The sequence below is a fragment of the Zosterops lateralis genome (genome assembly GCF_965231275.1).
Source record: "Zosterops lateralis genome assembly, chromosome: 5".
In the NCBI taxonomy this organism is placed as follows: Eukaryota; Metazoa; Chordata; class Aves; order Passeriformes; family Zosteropidae; genus Zosterops; species Zosterops lateralis.
The window spans coordinates 48,922,336-48,947,749 of record NC_139766.1 but is presented as its reverse complement, the minus strand read 5'-3'; the positions used below and the strand labels follow the sequence as shown (position 1 = coordinate 48,947,749).

At 42.7% G+C, this 25,414-nt stretch overlaps 1 protein-coding gene across 1 annotated transcript in view; it reads left to right on the top strand.

The window, feature by feature from the left end:
- The first annotated feature begins 686 nt into the window (after window positions 1-686).
- ARHGEF38 (Rho guanine nucleotide exchange factor 38) overlaps window positions 687-25,414 on the top strand; it is a 39,909-nt gene continuing 15,181 nt past the window's right edge. Inside the window, exons 1-5 of the mRNA XM_083860775.1 lie at window positions 687-1,011; window positions 11,573-11,760; window positions 14,249-14,372; window positions 18,706-18,853; window positions 21,876-21,893. Of these exons, the coding sequence (XP_083716901.1) occupies window positions 825-1,011; window positions 11,573-11,760; window positions 14,249-14,372; window positions 18,706-18,853; window positions 21,876-21,893 (665 nt within the window). The 5' untranslated portion in view covers window positions 687-824. The remainder of the gene's footprint in view (window positions 1,012-11,572; window positions 11,761-14,248; window positions 14,373-18,705; window positions 18,854-21,875; window positions 21,894-25,414) is intronic.

Sequence of the window (25,414 nt, the reverse complement as noted above, 5' to 3'; positions counted from 1 at the left end):
ATCACAGCATGGTGGTTTGGCTGTGGTATCCCTTCACAGGTCCTTGGCAGGCTTTCGCCTTGGCTTTGGCCTCTCTGTGTGTGAAGTGGGACAGAGCCTGGTTTGAGACAAGCATCAGCTCTGTGCTGCTTCCTACCTCCCGAAGGGGCTTTCATGTCCTTCTCAACCCTTTTCTTCATTGTTCTGGGGGGTTGGTCACCCTTCAAACCTGTAGATCCGGAGTTTCCAGCCCGAAATCTACACCTCTCAATGGGGCCAGAAGACTGGCAGATGCAACTTGATATGCAAGGAGCTGGAGTCCTGACCAGGCTGCCGGAGCGAGGGTCGAGTGGGTGACTGGCCTGGCCCTCCCATGTGCCTTGCCCTGTGCCTCCCACTGCCCAGCAGTGCAGAGCGGGAAGGGCTCTGGTGGGGGCACACCTGAGCATCTCCCTGCCCGACAGCCGGGGGGAGGCAGCTCTCGCTCCTGTGTGCCCACATCCCCGGCCCTGCGGCGGGGTAAGGAGCATGCCCTGCAGCGGGAGAGGGCCAGGAATGGCTGCGGTTTGGGACTGGCTCTGAAGGCGGCCCCGCCAGGCGCGCTTACACACAGGGAGGGCAGGTGAATGTGAATGCAAACGCTGCCCGGGGCGGCAGCTTCCCGGGGGTGGGGCTGCTCCGGCACAGGTGGCTGGGCTGAGCCCGGGGCTCTGCGGAGCCTGGCGAGCCCTGCTGCAAACCCAAGCCCAAAGCAGGCAGTCTTCACCTGGGCACGGGGGTCACCTCCCTGAAAATCAGGCTATTGCCCCCGTCACTACCACCAAGCGAGGCTGTCCGTGGCGAGCATGGACTGTCCGGGGAGGGAAGGCACCGGGGGAAGGAAGAGGAATTTGACCCTGCTGAGGAACAAGCTGTACATGGGGCAGAGGAGGAGGACGGAGCCCGTGGTGGAGAGCACCACCACCGCCGGAGACCACGGCAACTTGAGGAGGAGTCAGTCCGACAGGACGGAGTACAGCCAGAAATTGCAAGGTACTGGGGAAGCTTGTTCGGTGCTGCCAGGGATGCTCTGAGCTGGGCTCGTGTCTCCGTGCCCTCCATGCTCTCCATGCTGCAGCCTTCAGATAAAGAAGGGAATGGCAGGCTCTCCCCCCCAACACCCACAGCTGAAATGAGCAATGGCCCCTCTCACCCTTGCCCCCGCTTCCAGACTATGAGATGTTTCCCATAATTTTCCTAAATAGTGTTTTGTAGACGGGACACTAAATATAATTGAAGGTTTTGGTGAGTTCCTGCAAAACTTGTATGCAACCAAAATCTTTCTCTTTCACCAGAATGCATTTGCAACACAAACAGTAATGTGAAAATAGGATGGCTCCGTCCTATCTGTTTTTATCTGTCCTATTAAGCAGGGTATGTGCCAAGTCATTAGAAACATCAAGGACTTTTTTTTTCTTCAATTAAAAATATTGTGGTCTATAAACTGTTGCATAGATTTTACAATCCTGAACTAAAGTATGTCCAAATACATGCTTGGATGGATATACTCATGCAAATTATACCATTCTGTGATTATGGAGAGAGTTGCTTTTCAAATAATCGAATTGCATATGGACCACAAATTGTAGTCAAGTATGTCAGTACTGGGCTTGTCAATCAAAAGTTAAATGTGATGCCACAAATTGAGGAAAAGCATGAAGAATGTGAACGGCAATTTCTGGAAGTGCTCTGGAATGCCAACTGATGAATTTCTGTGGGTTTCCAGGGTCTTGAACAACAGGGTTTGAGTATTATCATACTCCAAGTGTGTATTACTAATAGTGCTATAACTGCTTAGTGACAGTCATTCTTGCAACCATAATCCTTTATGAGGAAATAAAATAGAAAAATACTTTGGATTGCTGTATTGTGGTTTTGATGCACTTAATTAGGAAGTAGCATTGCTTCAGAGAGACAATAAAAGCAGAAAATAAAATAATAAGCCTGAAAATAATAGGTTTTCTATGGAGACTGCATATGCTGAGAACAGAGAGCTTCATCAATTGTGCTATTCCTTCCTCATGATAGCTAATCAATGGGAAGGTGAAAAATACTCAGTTAAGTCAGGCCCACGATTCAGAAATCTGGCAGGGGTGTTTCAGGGCACAAGCATGGATCGCTGTGGCAAGCTCCTGGCACATGTCCCATCAAAACAGCAGATTTTAATTCGTGAATGGGGTTGGCCCGGTGAGGTCAAGGTTATCAGAGAAGTATCCAGCAAAAACTTGTGAAATCTTTCTGTCCTGTGTCAGCCATATTCAAACCGTGAATGTCTCCTGTTTAAAATCTGAAGCAGAGGTGGTGGGGAAGCCCAGGAAGTCATGGCAGAATGTGAGGTTATGTTTATGGCAGCAGTCCAAGGAGACAGTAAATCCAGCTTTACAGCCCCTGCCACCTGCTGGGACTGCCAGGGCCACATATTGCAAAGCACGGTCTGATATCAGTTCACTCTGTTTGCTTGCATTTGTTTGAGAAAAACAGTGATGGGTTAACAAGGTACCTGCAGGCTTTGCAATGGATTAGAAGTTGCTTGTTCTCAGTGTGAAAAATACAAAGGCGGTAGAAATTCCTATAAAGCATATTTGCAGTCACCATAGAAATGCAGTTGTGTGCCAAGGCCTGACCTGTACCAGATTTTTCTGAGGTAGATGTGCCTCAATCTGATAAAGATCACGGATCCCGGACCTAATGTTGGCTACCTGCCAACACTGACAATGTGCTGTGGTTGTACACCTTTATGTTCTGCATTTTTTTTTTTTCTCGTAGCACTTGGATGCAAAGCAGCTTTCTGCAAGATGAGGGAAGTGGTTTTGCTCAAATGGAAGCTTTTGAGTTTTCCATTCTTGTTAGAAAACCCAGCAGCTCTGTTGGTGACAGATAGTTTGTTGTGTGTCACCTGGTCGGGACTTTCTGATCACTCTAGAGTGGTAAATGCTTTGTAAAAAGATACAAATGGTAATTTACACTTGCTTCCAATAGGAATTATGGGAAAAGCTCTGTGTTTAGTTGCCTTTCTTCTATAGTCTCCTGTTAATATGTTCTCTAACAAATAATCTGCAGAACTGGGGTAGGTATTAGCACAGACAAGGATGTGTAGGAGAGATGCAACAGCAGCAAGCCGTGCAGAAGGAAATCTGAGTGGAGCAGGTTTCCACAGCTAAAAGTCGGGCTGCAGGACCCTGATCTGTGCTAGTGGCAGGCGGTCTAGGCAGAGCACAGGGACCAAGGTGTCTTTACGCACCTCATCGCCTACATCAGCATTGCAGTGCGTTTGTGCAAGGTGAAGCATGAGCGAGGCACCTCTCAGGGTCCCTCCAGCCCCCTGCAAACTCGAAACGTTTCCCTGAGTAGGAACCGGACTGTTGCCCTCCACAGCCATTTCCAGCAGCTCTGAAGTATATGCTCAAAATGCAGCTCAGCGTGATGGAAATAGAGGCACCCAAATAAAAGCCAGTAAAGAAAACAGAACAAAAAGCCCAAGAGAGCAAGCAGTCAGGCATAAAAACTCCTAAGAATTCGATTTCTGCCCTTGGATTTCTTTTAAGTTTTGTTTTATACAGTAAACCAATGTTTTCTATGAAGAGTGAGAAAGGCTCTTTCTCACTCTAGATCTCCAGGGTAATCGAGGTGGTTTGTTCTGTCAGTCTACAAACAGCAACGCACAATAGCATTGCCAAAGGTGAAAACTTCTGGAAGTGTTTTTCACTTTAAAATTAAGGATTCTTAAGACACAAGAAAGCGTTTTCATGGTTAATGACTATAGTAGATGCATCTATTCAGTAGCTTATCTGGTGTGAATGGCCGTGCAACACTTCCTGACTTTACTCTTTTTAAAGGAAATAAGATGCAAAGTAACTATTATATTCTCAAGGAGCTTGGCAAAGATTCGTGCCTGTACTTCAGCTCATCCTGTGAGATAACCGAATGCCTGCCAGCCCCGTTTTAGATAGGGGAAAATAAGGTGATGCCAGGTTCATGATAAAACCATGCAGTCATTTAGAACTCAGATTATACTTCCATACTTGGAAGAGTCCAGGAATACCTGGATCAGGAATATATATATATATATATTTCTTCCATCAACTGGACATCACTTTTCTGAAGAGGGAAGAGTGGGGTTGAGGAAGATATATTCACTAGCATCTGTGGTGGAGATAATATCAAGGATCATTATAAGTGCTAGGAAGAGCTCCTGTGACATTTCTATGCATTGCTCTACTCTACATTCACTAGAAAATTCTGCAAGGATGCTCTTTCAAGAGGAATGAAGAAGTTGCAAAACAAAAAGTGATATTTAGCATCTCTATTTTCAAATGTATTATCTATAGCTGTTTAGCTGGTCGGAGTTATCTTTTCTACAGTCAAAATCCATCAGTAGCAGCTTTAAAAGTAACTATATTAATATTTATGTATTGTATGAATGTTGGGATCAGTCTTTGAACTAACCCAAAGCTTCCAGTCTGTGAGTACCTGTGTATTTGGATAAAAGGGGTTTGCTTGATGCAGTTCTTGGCACATAAATGTTTGCAAGATCAGGGCAGATTAACATACAGTATGTCATGGAGATAGTTGCTATTAACTAAAAAGGGCACACCATGAAAAGACAGTTAAAGCACAGTTCACTCTCTGATAGATTTTGGGCAGATTGCTGTTTTTTGTTAATAATTGTATGCCAAACGTGTGCTTGCTGTGAAAAATGAGATATAGAAAGTGGTGGGTTTTCTGAAGAAATCAGAGATCACATTTGCAGTGCTCAGCGAGACAATTCATGCCTCAAAAAAAAGCACCTTATCTTACAAATTATTCCATATTAAATCCCTTACAACTTTGGCTGTGAATGGGTCAACTGCCCCAGTAAATGATTTGCACACACTTCAACTGAAAATACATCAAGGACATACCTGTATTAGACAGTGATTTAAATCACACAGCTACCACAATACACTGCCTCAGAGCTCATGTCTGGACCCTGAATGCCATGTGTTTTCTCTGTCTAATGTAGTTATGATGCAGAAACCAACAAAATTGTACAAATTCTTGGAAATCTACTATCCATTGGTATACAACAGCCCAGTCAGAGGCAACTCATCCCCCTCCATCTCTAGCTGGGCACCTTTCTCCATCCCATCATCATCCCTACTTGCAGAGCGCACCACTCCGTCATGCATAGACTGCTCATGCTCTCAGCTTCTTGCACCTCCCACCAGGTGTAAAGATCCAGTGTGCCACTCCCCAGTTCCTTATTTGTTTTGTGCTGTACTGACTAACTTTCTATGGACTACAATGCAGATAATATCATATTTCACTGCAGAATGTATTGATCCGTGGAGTGACTGGTTTGCCTAAGTACAGTAAGGAGTAAAATTTCAGATTATTTCCTGAAGTGCAGAAGATGGCTTGATGAAAATTTCCCCCCCTGTGCCCTGTGATGAGAAGTCACGATCTAACAAATACTTCTATTTTCTCCCATGCAAATTTAGGCTCAGGGGATCTAATTCTGCTAACCTGTGCTGCAATAAAGCTGGAGTTATTCCTTGAACTTACTGCAGTGTCTGTCAGGCTGGGAAGTGAGCTCGTCTTTTCAGAGCAGAATCCATTTCGTGCTGCAGTGTTTGCACAGCACTTAGCACAGCACTTAGCACAACCAAGCCCTGCTGTGGGGCTGAGGACTTTGAGGAGCTAGCACAGCAGAAGTGGAAACCGCAGCCGAAGGGAAGACTGGGGCACAAGGGGGGTTACCAATCCTCCTCTGAGCATATTAGCAAACATTTTATTAATTGGGATACTTTGCATTGTGGGCCACGCAGCCCACAGTTCATACAGGTAATCCATGCCAAATCTTGAGATGCTTGTGCCCTGAAGGAAGCGGTTCAGGTACAGCCCTTCCCCAGTTCCTGCTTTATTAACATATTAGCTCAGTGCCACGGGAGTGGTGCATTTATACCGGTATGTGACACACTGGAAAGGTTTATTTGTAAGTATTGGTGCTAACAATAAGGGCATTCTTCTGTCACCTGATGATAAGCTTTCTTCCCTTCCACCGCGGTCACATGGGAGCTCTCTGTAGTCCTGTCAGCACACACATAATTAGAGCGGTCTGCTGTCAAGAAAGAACCTGTGTGTTGAATGTAAATATTCTCTGTACCTTATGGAACAGAAAAATGATCAAAGATCCAATGACCTAATTGCACGGAAGTCTCTGATACAGATTTTATAAGCAAACCTGTTGCCCAGGAATATGGGTGCAAGGTCATTCTGGTCCTGCAGTGTTTTCCTCCTATGTTCAGCAAAGGGGCTTTTTGCATATGTTGCTCACAGCTTGTGCACGGCAAACCCGCTCCTGAACAATGCTGCTGTTATGAGCCTCTCAGCAAAAGAAAGAGAAAAGGTTTTCCTCAAGCCCCTCCCAACACTTTTCTATTTCCATGTCCAACTTGGTCTTCAGTGGTCTAATTCACACCATGTTTGCACCATATTGTTGCACTGTAAGAACTCCAGTGGCAACTGTAAGGACACCCCATGTCGTCCCTCACAAGAGGAGTGGCATCTGGAATAAAACTCTTGTGTGTTATCACACTCCATCCTTCCCCACTGCTTGTCCTGTTTCAGGCTCCCTCACTTCCATGGATCCCAGTCTCAGGGCCATGCAGCCTTCCCAGCACTTGCGGTGGATGCAGGGGTGTAGAGAACAGAGCCAGAGCGACAGCATGAGGAGGGAGAGGAGAGGAGAGCTGCCACAGCAGCAGTCTCTGGGCTTGGCTGCCTGCGTTTCATTCCCAAATCCAGCGGATAAAAGCCGGTGTACATTCCCGTGTGTAATAGCTGGGTTATCTGAGGGTACAGGCTATCTGAGGACTTGCTTTCACAGAGGAATAATTTATCCAGGGTGATATGAGACTCATGTTTCACGTGTGAAAACACAGTAATTCTGTACCTTGTTTGTTATACCTTGATAACTTATGCCTTCACCAGTCCCTTGTGCCAGGCAAAATCCTCGTATCTGCATAGTGCGAGTGCAGAACTCACGTTCCTTTGGCACCTTTCAAAGGCTGCCTAGGTAACAAAAAGATCTGTAACTCATTCCATGGACCAGTATCACTGTATTTGTGCTAGTATATTCTGTGCTAGTACCATTGGTTCCACATGGGAAGCACCGGATGGGTCCCCACACCAAGAGCAAACGTAACATCCAGAGCATCATACCTGGGAGAAAGGACGGGTAGAACAGACCTCTTGGAGCTGCTCACTCTCTAGGCATGAAAACCAGGGAGATTTATGAACGAGTAAAATAAGAGGAATGTTTAAGGTTTGAAAATTGAAGTATGAAGTTACCTTTAACAAAAACTTTAGAAACTGCTTTATTTTAGAAAATGAGCCATCCTGTTGAAAGTTATTAATAGCGCATGTAGTTGATACATTAAGCAGCAGCAGACTTTTGATACACCAGAGGAGGAAGCAGCAAACTTTTGATACATTAAGCGAGCAAGCGGCAAACTTTTTGATACACCAAGGAGCCAGCCAATGAGCTTTAGGAAGTGGATCTGACGTTTTCCCACTCTCAAAACTCTCTAAAAGCAAATGCCTAAGCTGTCGCTGCGAAAATCTAGACAGTGCTGGAATTTTTGCTGTCTGTGCTGTCCTTCGCTGTCCTGGCTGCTCCAATGAGGCTGCCCATGCTTCCTGTCCCACTCTGGTCCTGCTGCTGTGGCCCTGCTCCCTCGCTGGGTCACTGGACTCCTCTCGGAGAGCTTTCACCGGAGAAAGACCCCTTGCACCCCCATGGATCTTCCCCATCGCACTCTATAAGCCAGCGCTGGACTCATGGTGGTGGTAACCCCTTTCCTGTGCTTCTTGTAATTATTCTGGCATTTTCCTACTTTTCTGGTTTTTCTCTCTTTCTTTCCTCTTTTATGAAAAATAAAATCGCATTATCGCGTTGGATCCCAACATTTAACCTCGTTTGTGTTTTAATCTTGCTTTCAGGTATGTCTAGAACCTGGTTCCTTTCTGCAACTGTGTATTGAGGTAAAAATGCCTCTCCTCCCTTTAAGCAGATTGAAACAGTCCCCCAGTACCTCCCCTGGGCCTAGCAGAGAGCTGCTGCATTTGCACATTGCAAGCTCTGTTCCTCCATGCTCTCACCACATTGTGGAATGTCTCCATCTGGGGGACATCTTTAGACTTCACGCTTGCAAAAAACTGTTTTTGTAAGACATGTGGCTTTTTCCTTGTCATCACATAATGAACTTCTTGTTTCTTGCAACTAGAGCCATGTACTTCAGTACACAGTTGAAAAACCCAAGCCATCTCCAAAGGAATGACCTCCAGAAAGGCAACTCCTGCAGATAGCTGTCATCGCAAAAGTATTAATTACAAATGTTGCCTTCTACCTTTTATTCTTATGTCTAGTAAAAGTACCAGTTAGTTTTTTGTAAACTGGGCTTAAGATGCAATGGTTTGAAAAACTATTCAGACTATTTTTTCATTTTTCTATACCTGGTATCTCTGAGGACAAATGAGTCAGATTCTTACTGCAGCAGTTAATCCTCAGGGATGTCTTTCCCTGCTAATCCTCTCTTCAACTGTTCCAGGGCTGGTGCACATTACCAGGTAGAAATGAGTCTGATTGTATTCCAGATATGCACTCACTGTTTGTGCATTCATTAAGCTTGCACTTACTCCACAAGGATTTCAGTAAACTACTAATGTTCTCAAACTGGTCAAAAGCAATCAGCTGAACATGAAATCATACATTTTGGCTGTAATCATCACTTCAAGATCTTGCTGTAGCATTCTATAGAGACAGATATGCCTGAAATGAAAAAGTGAACATACTGAGTGAAAATGGAAAATTATATTACACTTAACAAAAGGAAACGTTTATTAAAAAAATGTTTTCTGTAAGGAAACATCATCTAACTGGTATTTCTTGTGATTATTTCTTCCTGTTGAGAATAGTTTTTCTTTCCTGGCATTATTATCTATCATGCAATAATGATAATAGATGAGCCCTGACATAATTCAAGAATCAAATTTGATCAGGGCTTTCTAATGACACAAACTGAAAGAACAGCCTCTCGAGGGATTGTGACTTCCAGCCTGAAGTGAAATACAGTGGCTTTATTTTGCTCATATAATGGCCTCCCCTGCCACCAGTATAAAAGATTAGAAAGTTCTTTTGTACAGCATCTTGTGTTTACCTTAAAATTCCTTCTGATATCATATCATCTGCATCTGAGACAAAACTACACTTCTGAGATCTTTCTCTCTGTGCTTTTTCAGAAGTTGCCCTGATCTCTTTGCACAGAGTTGCATGCATGCAAACATTTTCACACCCAATCTCAAGAAAAATTCTGATTTTGGTGCAAAACTAGAATAGAAATGGATTGTTCATGTGGTTCCTTGTGAATTTATAAATGTGATTACATACTGTAAGTTTTTAGAGGAAGAAGTACCTGCTGGTTTAGCATGTCAGCAGAGGCAAGGTGGTCCCATTCTGCAACCCTAGCAGGAAATTTCTCCAAGGGAGCTCTGAAGTGATACTGGTACCAGTTTTGACCTCCTCACTAAAGGGCAGGATCTGTAATATCCAGCACACAGCACCTTTGGTGGATGAGCTCTGCAGCAGTGCAAACTCTTGTGCAGTTCATGCACTCACACCAACACAAACTCACCAGGGCAAGGTTAAGCCTAAAATTCTTTTGATAGCCAAGGCCTTGCAGAGGGGAGACATCTTCTTCATGTTTCTGTTTTAATGTCTCTGTACAAACTTGAGGACAAAATGTTCATGCCTGTGTTATACACAGATGTCAAGGCTAAAACCTCCAAGCTGAAAAGTGTATCTAAATACAAAGAAGTTTGAGAAAACAGCTCCTCTACTCCTCTGCCTTCCATCCCCCCACCCAGGTCTGTTTAAGTTCTTTGTCCTCACTGTTTAAAACTAATGGTATAGAGACAGAGCTGCAGTCCCAAAGGCAGCTACTTAAAACTATCTGTGGTCACATCAGTCTCACTTGAGAACCTGGTGGGAGAATCATTAATAACAAACCTGTCCTTTCTGAATATCAGTGGTCAGCATAATTGTAGAAGGGGTGGGCAAAGATGATACATTGGATTTATTGTATTTTACACCTCTTGTCAGAAGATGGCTCAAAGCTCTTTGTTCTGAATGCTGCTTGGCTCCCACAAGTCCAGTTGTGGGTTATCCTCTACAGTCTTGGCTGGTATTGTATGGATGAGCTGCACTGTTCAATGCTCACTGGAGTGCTCATGACCTTACCCTTAACAATCAATTCAAATAACTGCAATATAATCAGTGAGCAAAGCACCTGATACTGCTTGTTATTACCTCATTCAGTACAGTCCCTACAAGAAGCTGACATGAAGGTATAGCAGTCTGATTTTCAGCAGAGATTCCCATCCTTAGCTGCTGAGCAATAAAAGCCGGTGCTATCAAAGCTCAGCCTAAGTGATGCAGACTTGGGCACGCTAATGATATGTCCATCTTTGTTGGTACCCTGCACCATCTTGTGGCTAGCAGAAAAACACCAGAATAGCCTCTGAAATCTTTGACTATTTTTTTGTTGTTTTGTTTTTGGGTTTTGTGTGTGTGTGTGTTTCTTAATGAAAAATATAAACTTCCAGTGTGCACAGATAAAATTCAGTGGCCTTTTTACAGCTGACGTGGATCTCTGCAGGCTGGCTTACAGACCAGCAAGTGGAAAGACCATCATTACAGATAAGTAGGTTGTGTGCAGGTCCTGTAATGTACATAAATTACCCATCTGTAGAAGGGTCACTTGCATTTTCATGTATTTGAAACAAATCAGATATCCTAGGTGTTAAGTACTGAAAAACAGAGAGGAATGTTCTAATCCCAGTGATCTCCCAATGTCCCAAGAAACCGTTGTTATTGATCACTAAAGGTTTTCCCATATTCTCCTTGAATTCCTTTGTCTCTTTCAAAAAATTATTTTTCAACAGAGTTGAAGGATTCATCGTCATTGTTAGTAACATTGTCTTCACTTGAAAGTTTGTCATCCAGTACTTGCAGTCCTCAATTTCCCATGAATTGACTCAACGTTACATTGTACAGAACAAAGGTTATTATTGTGAAGGTTTTTTATGGTAAACAGCCTTTTTCTTTCACAGGAGCACATTTTTTCCATCCTCCAAATCATAATAGATGTTAGACCACGACTGTGTTCTCAAAAGAGTAGAAGGGCATCAGCTATCCTTGAATTTCAGTGTGACAAGAATCAGACTCTCTCATGCTCCATAGCAAATTTTTGCCTGATACATAACATCTAAGCCAGGGGAGCCAATGATGGGTTATCCCCTTAATGCCAAATGGATGAGTTGCTTTGGCATACCCATGTTCACTTTTAGAAGGAGGAGATGGAATGACACTCAGCCTGATTTGGGTTTGCCATTTCTTATGCTTCTTTTTCTGCTTGCCATGGCCATTTGTCCACCACCCCCAGTCATGCAGGGCAAGCTGGGCAAGCATGTGGAATTATGACACTCCTCACAAATGTCTCCCTCTTTTAAACAGAAAAAATGGCTCCACAGCTGGTGTCCTCAACTCCTGACACCCCGCTGAAGGAGGATGATGAAGTCAGCAGGCGCATGATGGCCAGGAGGGTGAAAGTCATTGCAGAACTCTTGCAGACAGAGAAGGACTATATCAGCGACCTGGATCTCTGCATCAAGGAAGTGATTCAGCCCCTGAGAAACAAACAGGTGAGTGCTGGGTGCGGAGGAGGAGGTGGTGATGCCAAGGTGTCAACTCAGCCATGTTCTGCTTGCGGACAATCTCCATGCAAGCACAAGTGTCAGCACAAGAGTGATGTGGTGCTGGGAGTGGGTCTGGAGCCAGTGCTCTGGAACTTGTTGTGTCAGGGCTCTGGGGAGGAGAGTGGAAGGTCAGATATGCTCCTGACCACTTGTGCTGCACTTGGGTAAAGCCTGCATTGAGGTACTTGTCCAGAGGTCAGTTAGGATATTACATCCCTGCCTGTGGGCTGCTGTAGCAGCTTCCAGCTCTCCTTTCTGCTCTGTAGTTATACCCCTTGTTACGTGCCATGGCAGATGTTTACTGGTACCTCCAAAACAAAATTTTTTCCACAATAGAGACTGGAATGGCATGAACCTCTGCATCATGGTTAAATTCAATTGTTAAGATAAGTTTATCCATCCTTTCAGACAGCTGTGGTGGATAAATACCATGCTTGACAGGCTAGTGAGGGCTTGGGAAATTTGTATTCCACACAAAAGAGGTACATTTAAGAAAGAAAGCTCATGAACTACCTTTCATGGGAAAGATCTTATTAGGCTGATGATGCCTATTTTCTTTTTCAGCTGAGACTTCAAAGAGCACCTTTTCCTCAAGAGTATTTCAATTTGTAGAAAAATGGTTCTGGGAATAGAGGAGATTGTCCAGAGAAAGATTTGTGTTTGTGAGGCCTGAAACATAGCATTCACAGAGGCTGCACAAATGACATCTGCTGCAAAAATAGAATAAAAATAATTTTAAACAGACCTTAACCCCACATATTCTTTATGTAGAGTTTTGTATTTAACTGGTGACAAAATACAGGTGCAGAGGCTGAAGTGTCTTTAGGTGACATTGGCAGTGGCCCTCAACCTGTCCTGTTAAAACTCCTGTGGGACCTTTTTGCTTTCCTAAAACTCTGTCAGAATTTGTTCCAATCCATTTTCAGAAAAGCTGACATCTGCTGACATAACTTTGAGTTCTTGACTTCTTCCTCCCTCACTCATTCATCCACTTAGAAGTAGACTCCACTTGACTTCCTCCCCAGCCTGGCCAGCACTGAGCAAGAGTACTCCCTGGCTGAACTCATTGGGATTTTTTGACAAATGTGCCATATTCCATCACTCTTTTTCACCCAACTGAAAACATTCTTTTTGATTCTGTCCTTTGTCACTGTGTTGATGGTGGAAGTGCCCATGCACAACGTATTTCCAAATACTATGTAGACATGCTGGGGAGGAGGTCAGAAGTCCTGTGCTAGATGCATACAGGAAAAGTAATTTAGAGATTATAACTGTCTTAATTTAATAACCTCTGCATTTTTGAAAGGCTTTTAGGAATGTTATATGTTTCTAATGCTAGCTCTCCAATAAACTACCATATTGAAAGTTTGTAATGTGTTTAGAAAATTGGTCTAGCAATGAATCTGTTTCATATTTCCAAGTGGATAAAATATGTTTTAGCCCCTATAATGCTTATAAAGAAATTAACTGCATCAGTACTGAAAGCATATTTCTGATTTTGTTACAATAGCATGCAATTTGATCCTCCTGGCATCTGGTAAGCTGCTATGTAAATCAGCAATTCTCTTCCAAATGGAGAGGTAGGTTCAGAGAGTGTTGATATGGGTAATGGAGTTGGTCTTGTCTTTGTTCTCAGTATGAGCACATTACCACTGGTTATCTCCAATGGTCCCCGAATAGTAACTATTGCCCTGCTGTGCAATGAAAAGTATGTGTCCTGGAAATCTTTCACTTCCTCTGAAATGAGTAGGGTCACAGAACAGAACCAAATTCATGGACAACAGAACCAAATTTTCTGTTGGTAGAAATTGATACAATTCACTCAAGTCCATGTAGTGTGCCCGGGCTCTGTAAGAAGTTCTTTAGGTTGTATTAATATCTGGAATTGTAATTGTGTTTGTTTTAGTGGAAGTTATATGATCTTGACTTTGGATTTATAGGACAACTAACTTAAAATGGCACCAAATATCTAGGCATCTTTGTACCTGGTAGCTGGCACCACAGTGCCAAGCTCTCAGTTTATGTAGTGGCCTCTGATAATGAGTAGTAATCAGGGAATCAAACCCACTGTCAACTATTGTTTTCCCCAGTGGGAAAGTAAACAAACATTTCAAAGCCAGCTAAGGATCTTTTCTTTATTCAGATGATAATATTTATTTCCTTCCTAGGCAAACAGTTTCAGATTAGGGTTAGTTCAAAATAAGGTTAAAAACACTTGATAACATACACTTTGTCAACTGCATCAGCGATATTATTCTAATGTGATAATGGTGTACGTGTCCTTGAAGTCACAAGGAGGATGTTTATATGAGGTTTTGCAGAAGTGATGCTTCCTGGAGTGTTAACACTCAGGGTATAACAAGAGAAGCTGTGTAATACACAACGTCCTTCTTTATCCTCTGTCAGTAGCTGCTTAATATTTGTATTCCATTAGATTGCTCGCTTTGACGTGGATGGCTTGTTTAGCAACATTGAATTGGTCCATCAACTATCAGCCAAACTGCTGTCATTGTTGGAAGAAGCCACAACAGATGTGGAACCACCCATGCAAATAATCGGTATGTTTACTGTCCTCTTGAGTTCTACAAAGCTCTAAGTGAAGGAATAAACATAACACTCTCCTGTCCTCTACTCTCATCAGACTTGACTAGTACCCCTCTCAGAGGCTGGCATGCTAGAAGCTGTCCAAAATGACACAGGAAAAATGACATGTGAAACCTGTCCAGTTGCTGTACTGTACTTGTATGATTATGATGCTTTTTTTCCATCCATCTGGATGCTGAGGGGGAGGAAGGAAGGAGAAATTTGGTTTAGAATGAGTAAAAGCTGTTGCACTGAGTTATACAACTTACTGTTAAGATCTGTTTCATCTAGTTTGGTGTTGCGTGTCTGAATCCACTTATGCTGACTCTAACTTTTACTTTGCATACTCAGAGTTGTGCCATTCAGGAAAAGCAGGAAAGATGTTTGGAATAACAAGCATGTAAAATCCCCCACCCACCCCAAACACTCTAAACATGTATCTACTGGTGATCCAGTTCATGTAAGAGGTGGTTAAATGTGCTTGACAGGGACATGGACAGTAGAGGAAGATGTAATGAATCTGAAGTTTGTGGGATTCTGTGTGGGAATATCTGTAGGGATCATGGGTATTTTCAGCAAACAGGTTGGCCCTGGATATGTCACAACAATCACAAGTTCTGCAGGTCAGGTCATGAACATTAAAGCTCTGATTCATGTGACATTCTGGCACAGCTGGAGAGATTTAAGAAACTACCAGCACACATCAGCTCTCCCATGACTGCTTTGTCAGTGCCAAGGCACCTTAGGGTGAGCCACCTTAAGGGGTCAGGTGAGAATTCTGAATTTGCTTCAGCGCAAAGTCAGAGAGTTTAGTTTAAAAAACTTAAACAGTTCAGTTTAAAAAACTTCCAACTATGATTCAGAGCTCAAGAGAGGTTCTTTCTCTCCTAACCTGACCACATACCATAGGTAACACCTTATAAAAAGTCCCCCTCTTATCTCAAATAATCAGGTAAAAAATACTGGTTGCCACTTTACTAAGAAACAGGATATTAAAGCATAAGAAGCTTGGGAAAAGTATTAATCCTAGCACATCTCAATCTGGTTTGCCAAGGCAACAGCTTAACGTAGTTTGATACGTCTGTGTTGTTTGGCAGTATTTCAGTAAAAGTGCATCATGATGAGTCATACTCTTAATAAGCAATGTTCTATTCTAGCAGGAAGTGCTTTTCTCACAGCCAAGAGAATCATTCTATTAGTTCCCTGCCACATTCAGAAGTAAAGACAAACAATTTCATCCATCTATTAAGGTGTATTACTCCAGAATCAGACAAAGAACCATGAAAATGCATGGGATCATTGATCACCGTGTTGGCTAACTTATGACAGGAAAAAGGTTGTCAAGTGAGATGTGAGACATTCTTCCAAAGGCTGAGACAAAAAAAGGGAGAATAATTGCATCACTGTAACCTGTAAGTTAGTAGGTTTATTGTCCTCTGAAAGTACATCCAAGTAAAAATTTTGTTTTCAGGATCTTCGGTGTAAAAGTTGTTCAAGCCAGTCTATAAAAAAAGTACACTCTTCATATTCTGTCATGTTTAGTTTATTTAAAAATCTTGCATTGAAGTATCTTACTTTGGAAGGCAACCTAGTCATGGTGAGGTTCAAAAGTAATGACAATTCACTGCTTTTAAAGCAAAATAATATGGTTGCTCATATTTGTCTTATTTTAGTCTATGTTCTCCACACTTCATGCTATGTCCACATTGACAAGTGGTAATGTCCAATAGGAGCAGACTTGCAGAGTGAGAGTTTCTGCTAAGGAGATGGTATCCATACTACATATTTTAAGAGGTCTTACTTCAGCCTGGCTGTAGCCTGTGCCTGTGGATTGAGATGCCCCTTACGGTTGAACTGCATAAAATGTGCCCTTGGAGTGTGTCTTCTGGTAATTATCATCCTCAGAAGGATCCAGTTTTGTGTCACTGTGTCACTGCTCCACCACACAGCCAAGGCATGGAAGATGAGGACTAATGAGTGATTGGTTTCAGAACCCATCTCCTAATCTAAGCTAAAACAGGTTAAATACCTTTTGTAGCTCTTTCCTGATTTTTTTCCTCCTCTCTGTTCTGGATACATATTCTTCATATTCCTCTGTATCTGGAGGAATATGAAGACTTAGATGTAGATGTTAGACTCCTTCCTCCCTCTCTTACTGCTGTCCACACTGGAAGCACCACTGAGAGCAACAGGGAGAAATTATTTTATTACTCAAGCCTTCCTCCTAGGAATTTCTCTTTGAGATTGATGACCACCATACTCCAGAAGAAGTATCAGGGAGATTTGTATCTCTCAGTGTATTTTTGAAGCTGTGCCAAATGCAATATGGTTTTGATCCATAAAGTAAGCTCCCACAATGATATGCCCAAAACTCATCTGATTTGGTCCCTACAGCTCAGAACCAAGAAGGGCTTTAGATTTTAGAAATCCATCTGCTGTTAAAAGGCCATCTTCATGAAATCAGCACATATTTTTTCTCATCATTGAGCATCAATGAAGTATCTGTCACTGTAGCACAATACTTCAGTAAACAAAACTTATCCAACTCTTTCCTCCTGGAAAAGCTAATTTTCAGCCCGTAGAATACACTGAATTTAGCTGTAAGGCTACATTGCATTTTTCCTCCTGAAAACATGACCTCACTTGAGAGCTTAACATGGTACAGATCATGCTAAGCACTTGGAGCTCTTGTTAGTTAGTTAAGGAAAATTATGAGAGCTCATGATCATGAAGGTTAGTGAAAATTGTGAGAGCTCATGATCTCTAGAATCGGGCACCAAGCATACGGGATCAAGGTTAAGGCTTGTTAAGGTTTCCCTTTACGTTGTTGGCTAATAAAGACCTGTATATAGTTCATGGGAAAGCTAGGATGTAATGTGCATTGTTAGCCATCAGCATTAGCAGTAAGCACAAGGCAGAGAAGACAGCTAAAGAGCATTTAACTCTAGGATGACGGTGCTTTTCTGACTGCTCCCTTACAGTAACTAAAATGTATTGTGGTGGTCTTAGTTCCTCATTGTTTTTTCCCTTATTCTCACCCTGAAACCAACATGCATTAGACAGCCCAGTTAACCTTCTCTGCTAGGGGAGAAAACCCAGGGCTGTGTTACTGTGGTAACTGAATCATTTTTCACTTTAAGATGGAGCAGTTCAATGCAATGTATTATGGAACAGCACACTCTGGTCAGGATGAAACATGCAGGATGCCTGACAGCTCAGCACTTGCTCTGCGAATGGAGAGCTCCCAATTAAAGCAGTGTTCAGTTTTTAACTTTAATAATCATTGCTATAACTCAACAGGAATGTTTATAAGCATCTATTTGGACTGGTTGCTACATAGATATAATTTTCAGTAAATGCCCGACAGGAGTTTTCAGCATTGCTGTTGTTTATTATATGCATTTCCAAGGATGCTGATCAGGGGGCTGCTGCATAAGGGTGTAGGAACTGAACTAATATCTCAGCAGCAGAGATGAAGCATGCCTTCCCTGCTCAGATTTCTTACATACACAGAAACAGACACAAGAGTTTTAGGCTGAGAGAATTAGGCTCAGAGTAAATGGGAAATGAGTGTAGCACTACTTTAGTGCCTCTAAAATCCCCAGCTGTTCTTTATGGGAAAATGGTGGTGTGGAAGAGTGGAAACGGAAGTTCTCCCTCTTTAGTTGTATATAAACCTAGATATTGTATAAAAATGGTTGTAATCAGTGGTGGTTTTATTTAATTAGGGGAGGGATGGAGGTTTTTCTTCTGTCGTGTGGAGAAAATTCTCTATTCTCAGTCATAACAATTGCCATTTCAGGGTTTTGCAAAACAGATAAAATTGAAATGTCTAATAGAAGATAGAGTCATTATTCCTGTTATTACCCATTTAAGTTCATATTCATGAAAAAAAAGTCAAAAGGAAAATTAACAAGCTTACATTCATCCCTCCTGCCAGCCCATGACACAAAAATAGTCTCCCTTTATTAGTTAAGCTCTCCTGTGAGTTTTCCAATGAAGGGGCATTAATCTGGGGCAGTGAATCTGGGAGGTGGTGTTTGAAGGGGTGTGAGGTATAGAGATTTCATGCTTTTCCCCGAGGGAATTTTCGTGCATTAACGCTGATATAATGGTGCCTGGCTATGACAAAGATGAGCAGCTGAGAAATACATGTAATAAATAATGCACATAAACATGCAAGATCATTTCTAAGGGAAGTAAAGTGGAAGCCAGCCTTTTTAGCTCACGGCTAATGTGGTGGAATAATAAAACTCCTTCCGAGATGCTGTTGTCTGACTTGACATGCTTTGTTTTTCTCCTTAACAGGGGAAGTGTTCTTGCAGATTAAAGACCCACTAGAAGACACATATAAAATCTATTGCTATCACCATGATGATGCACACACCATGCTGGAATACTATGAAAAAGATGAAGAACTGAAGCAGCATTTAAGAGACTGTGTACAGTCCTTAAAGTAAGATCTTTTCAAATGATGATTTCCGTCCATAGTCAGTTGCCTGGCAGGGAACATTTTAAATGGATGTAGATGAAAGGTCCCCTGTAAATCTGGAGTTTTATATGGCTTGCTGGGAGCTCTGGCTTATGCTGCTTTCATGAAAAGATGACAAGCCAGGGGCCATGATTAGATTTCTTTCTCTCTAAGATGGCCAAAAATAGCACAAGAAAGGTTGCTCTTTCCTTAGTTTCAGTGCCCCATACTGGCGCAGAAAAAAAAAAAAAAAAAAAAAAAAAAAAAAAAAAAAAAAAAAAAAAGCTGCATCATATCATGGGCTATTGGGAACACCCTTTCCAGCTCCCAGCTCAGGAAACTTACTGCCCCCTGTCTTCAGCAAGTCTGCTCCTTGAATTGGAATAGCCTGTTATGGAGCTACTCAAGTGCACTGGCAGTTCTGGGCTGCTGCTACAAGGCCCCAGGACCCAGAGCTGCTGTGTAATTCCCAACTGCTCATGATAGGGGTATTTGAGGGGAAACTGTGGTGGAGCAAGCTGCCAGTTCCCACCAGAGGGAGGTGCTTTGTGCCATTGGTTCCAGAGCCAGCCCCTTAGGAAAATGCATAGAGAACTGGGGATGTTGCCAAATAATAGATCCATCTGTCTTCCAACGCAGCTTCCTTCTGCAGCTAGTGGCAGGGACCATCCCTTCTGCTCCATGGAGAGCGCTTCTCTTCCCACCCATGAGTACCCTTGCCCCTCACTTTACCAAAAGCATCACACAAAGCTGTCAGGAGGGAACATGCCACAGATTCAGACCAGAGGTCTGGCTCCAACTCCAGGAAAGGCCATGCTGCACACTTGTAGGAGAGATGTAAAGTTGTCACAGATAAAGGAGTCTACATCAGCAACAGATATTTCAATGACACCCTGATTTGTGATTGGTCTGCAGAAATCTGTTAATACTTAGGAGATGGGTATTATGTCCAGGTGAAATCTGGAAAGAGTGGTGAAGGAAAATATTAACATTAAAAGAGAAATGTTTGCTTTGAAGACAAGTTATGTTGAAAATGAAGCTTATCTTGTGCAACATGTCTGGATATTAAATATATAACAAAGTATATGTGCAGGATTCTCAAGTTTTAGCTATCCTGGAAGTTGAAAGAAAGTTTCATATAAACTCAGGCCTTCAGGCTTATGGATGGCCAGGTATTTCCCCTAAGTGGGTATTTTAGTGCTGATGCCTACAATAATCTTTCCTGACTAATCAAGAGAAGCCACTACTGTCATTCATTTATCTGTGCTGCTGAGGTAAGAGGACGTGGAAGGAAATAAAGATAAAAAATTACATCCATGTACATCCTAGGGTGGATGTTGCCACTTGAATTCCAGAGCCAGCAAGAAGTGCTCCTGTTCCAAAATCACAGCTGGGTTTTGTGAAGAGAAAGGATATTTTGTGCTAAGCCAGTGTAGCCTTTGCTAGCAGGAAGTGACAAGGACTTCCTTACAATGAAGCCTTGTTTTGTCTTATACTTTCCTGATTAGCCTTTAAACAGGAACCAACAATAAAAGCACTGGTGTGTGTATATTATGTTGTGATTTTTCCCAGTGCCTAAAGATTGCAGTCAATTCAACTGTTAAGACCTGAAAGTGCATGCTGAGATTCAGAACTGTGGTCATCTAAAACAGTTACTACCTATTGGAGAATATTTGCCCTAGGAAGAAAACTATGCAGGATTGTTACCAAATAAATTCTAGGCTGTTTTCCATTATGAGACATAACAAATGTGGGGGCTGGTGACGACTATCTTGGAAAAATGTCTACTTGTTAAATATTATTTTTTTCCCTTGGAAAGAATATTGTTCCACTTAAAAAAAAATCTTAAATGAGCTGACATTAGTAGGGGCTTCTGTTCTGCTGCTGAGTAGTATCTGACGTGAAAAGCAAGTTCTATATCAGGAGCAATTTGAGAGTGGCACTCTGCACATCTGTATAGACAAATCAGATTTAATTAGCTATGTTGAGATTCCTATTCCTTTTGACTGAAGAGGAAAAAATCCATCCCAAAATGTAGGTGTCTGCATTGGAGACATTTGCAAACCCAATTTCTGTAGAGTCCTGTGTTTCAGCAGCGATTATGCAAACTGGGGATGTTGTTTGCTAGCCTAGCCAAAGAAATGCAGCTGGTAAAAATGAAAGGATGCTGGCAACTACCTGCTCAGCTTTCAGCCTGAAGTAGCTCGGTCAACTATTACAGCGGCAGAGGGACGTCCTAAGCACACAAAATGCTGACAGTGCAGAAGCAATGAAAGCAGCAGCTTCCAGATGCTCAACTAGGCACTGGAGGGCCAGGAGGTAGGAGTGCAGGCAGTCAAAAAACTGTGGCTGAGGATGTGATGTTAGGAAAGCCTGATGCAGAGATGGAGACATTTGGTTCTCTTGCATTTGAATGTATTCATACCATAACAAAACATTCTCTGCACATGTTTGCAAACTACAATTTTAAGTCCCTTATGCTTTCAGTATATGTATCAACACCATCCTGCTCCAGAGAGTTTTCAGTTGGTGTGTAGTCTACAAGAAGCTTCACAACTTCATTGACTCTACACCCTAAAAGGCTGAAATATATTCTTTTTCTTTTAAAAATACACTCCTGTTTAAAGAGAAATGTATGTGAAGTGTAAGAATGATGTTTAATTTTACTTTTTGTATTACTGGCTTGATGTTACTTACAACTGTTAGCAGGGTGATCCAAACTTCCTTCTCTAACAGTGCGAAAACAAGGCTGGGTCTCGCAGCCAAAGCCAGGTTTCTAACAATCCTTCCTCATTTGGGGCTGTCCATTCAGAAAGTTATAGGGTCAGATTCACCATCACCCTCTGGCTGTTTTGTGCAGTTCTGCTGACACATAGCAGCCATAAACCTAAGTTAACTGCCAGTCATGGCTACTCTGTGTCACCAAAGTGTATCTGAGAATCTTCTGATCGGTATAAATCCTTTTAGGAGGAATCTAATGCCTGTTTTGTTTTTCTCTCTTTTGCAGAAAGAGATATGAAGAAGAGTAAGTACTATTCCTTTTTTACATGTAAAATAATCTTTATAATATACTTAATTTATCTTTAGTATGTTTAAAGCTGTACAGGTGGAAATTTTACGAACACGAGCCTTTTGTGTCAGTATAACCTGGAGAATTTTCCAGGACATATGCAGAATGCTCTGAGGTTTGCAAGAGTGTTTGTCAACAGTATCAGTCTTTGAAATCCATTTTCCTGCTACAATTCAGGCAGGCCTTCAGGTAAAGCTATTTCTAAGCTGACAACCCTTTCAGTAGCCCTATATGAGAAGCCCACCTTAGGATCTTCCCCCACCAGTGGCTGAAAGAATATTAGAAAAGAACAAGCTCATTGCAACTTAGCCAGAAAACTCGCCCAGCCACTGATGAGTTGTGGTTAAGGGACTTCTCTGCCAAATGTGACATCTTTGAAAAGCTGTAAAGGAGAATTTATCACAGCTGCAGTTTCTGGACATCCAGCAGGTTGGGCTCATTGAAATGCAGCACTGCCTGTAGTTACCTGCAGTGAGAGGTCAGAGGAGGGGTGGTCTGAACTGAAGAGAAAGATTACAACCCCAGACAAAATGTTAGGAGAAAGGAGGAGCAAGTGTGGTCTATACTGACAGGACAGGAACAGACCTGTAAAGTCAGAGAATTTGTTAATCAGTCAATCAATTACATGTTATAACTATGATCTGCATAAAATACACTTTGAAAAACTTGCATGTTGAAACTCTATTTTTGGGGATTTCAAGCTTTTGTCTTTGATAGGATATAGTTTTTCTGCATTTTGTTTTGATAAGCGATATTCCTGTGGACTCCTGTCCCACAAGGAGTAGGACTCTAAGAGATAAAAAAAATCCAGAGGGTTACAATATGATCATGTGAGACAGCAACACGTAAAGAAACACACAAGATTGGCTGTTCTGCCTTGTGAATCCTTATAGATATGAATGTCTGGTTTTCTCCTTCAAACAGTTCCCAGTTCCCACAACTCACTTTGAGTTTAAAAGGACTCTTACAAAGCTGTGTAGAGTGCAATGAGCAGGTTTAGCTGTGGGACCCTCCCTAAGCTTGGCTACCTCACTAGCAGGGCATTCAAAAAGTCCCATCACCTGCAAATCAGAGGTTGCAGAGTTGTAACAGCTCTTGGGCAGGACTGCACCCAAAAATCTGATTACTGTTGAACTGGAAAATACAGCATAACTCCCCCCAAATGGTCTGTGATGTTGCTGCTCCCAGACTGCTTTTCATTCAAGCATGATCAAGAAAACAATTACATAAATACCAGACAGTGCTGCCCTTTGCTAGCAGCTCAATAGGTTAAATTCTGCTTGGCTTAACAACTGTGCAGCCTCAGTGAATTCCTTGGGTTTGCTTGAGAGGCTTATGGCACAGTGAATTATTTGCCCTGCATGTCTCGTACTAAAATAAAGCCATGCATAGTAGACCATGAAGCCCAAGATTCTGAGTCCTGCTGCAGCCTGATTCCTGCACACCATTTCAGAACTGGTAGCTGCAGTGCCTCAGCCTCAGCCCGGCTGTACCATACTGGCTGTCATGTGTGCCCCTGGACAAAGCTGCTTTGTAGTGAGAGCAAATGAAGCTAAATCCTGCCTCACCTGCCCTTGTGTAGCTCACCACCACGGGCTTTTTAAACAAGTGGCAATGTGTCTGTATCAGTGACTTTGTTTTGTGGGGAGGCAGGAGGAAGGCTGTGCTGTGAAGCTCACTGCAGTTTGCCAGCTGCATTTACTGCAGTGCTACGGTAATAATTTGCTGTGAGATTAGTAGAGTTACATGTGACTTAGAATACTTGCTAAATTCAAAATAACATGGGGAGAAAGCTGAAGTAGCATCACAAATGAATTATCAACTTAATTTTCTGCACAATAGATGTCACAAGGCATTACTCTCCTGCTTGAGTCTGTGGCAAGACCCCATGTCCTGCCCGGCAACCCTGGGTCCTAACAGGGTGCATTGCAAATGGGACTGGTCTAGGGAGAGTGGCTATCTCAGCTAATCTTGCTGGGGAGAATTAGATGAGTCGAACTTTGTGGCATTTACTGCCCCAGGGAGTCATTATCTTATAACAAACCTGCTATCTCTCACACCATATTGCAAGACTGTGTCATGCAGATACCAAACAGAGGGCTGTTTATCACTTGGGCAGCTGCCCAAAGTGCAACTACATAAAGAGAAGACACTTGAAGATTTTTCCATTCATGAGGAAGCTTTTATAGATTTGCGTTCATAGGGCTTTTCAGAGAAAACAATAACAATTTAAGATTTTTTTTTCATTGCTGCCAGAAGCTGAAAGAAGGAAAAACAGCTCTCTATTTAATGTAAGATACAGGGGAAATGAGGGGGATTGAAATGATGAGAAGGTTTCAGGACATGAAGACGCCTTAAAAGGCATCTACTGCTAATTTTTTTTCATGCAGAACTTTTTTTACAGATAATGCCTGTTTGAAAGAGACATTTTAAATATGCAGATGTCTCTTCTCAAAGGCATTCAAATTGTTAGTTAATTAGTCAGCAAGTAAGGATTGGCTCTTGTACTTTTTACACATATAAAAGTAGGAATGAAGGTGATTTTTTTTTCTTTTACGCTTTCCTTTGCACAAAACAATAGATGTCAGCCTGCAAAACCATGTGGCTGTTCCCTATTTTTTGTACTTTCCTTCTACATTGTGTTATTTCATCTTTCCATATGCAGAAATCCTTCTTTGTCTACCCTTAACTCTTGCATAGTTAATGTCAGAAAACCTTTTCTGCTCCAAAAGAGCCTTTTTGGGCATGCAAATGGAAAGCTTGCTCTGCTTTACTGCCTTCCACACTGTTAGCAGCAGCTCGTGTTTAGTTTCACTGGGGAGGTGGCAGGTAGCTGGTGCTGGAGCTGTGCCTGGTTTGCTGAGGAGGATGCTGTCATGAGGGGAGGCTGTGGACATGTCTGCTCTGCTGCTGAAACCTCAGCAGTGGCTGGCCCTGGTCTTGGCCACCTGGTGTTACCCATTCTGGGAAGACACCATGTTTCTACCAGCCACAGGGAAGGTGATGAAGGCACATGTGGTTCAGTCCTTTCCTATTTCCTTCGAAGCTGTTGTGACAGCCCACAAACTGCACAGCCCCTCTCATTCCAGCCTGGAGAGTGTAAGCAAAGGCTTTTGTCTGGAGCAGGGCTGGAGCTGAGTTCAGCTGGCTGGGGCCCAAGAGATCAGAGGGCCTTCATGGCCTGAGCCACTTGAATGCCTGGGGATGCTGCTCTGCTCCCCCTGCCCAGCCAGTGGGGATTGAGCCCAGAGCCACAGAGCATGCCTGTGCCCATGCTGGAAGCTGAGACTGTCGTACTCTTGTCCTTCTACCACCCTGGCCAGTTGCCTGCTTTGCCTGTATGCAAAGGAGTCTTCCCGCAGGTTGGATCAAGCCTGTATAAATATCCTGTATGCTCAGCATTTCCCCAGGCCAGATTTAGGGCCCTTTGGAAGTTGAGGCATCATTAGAATTGACTGACTGGCAGCCAGCAGAGA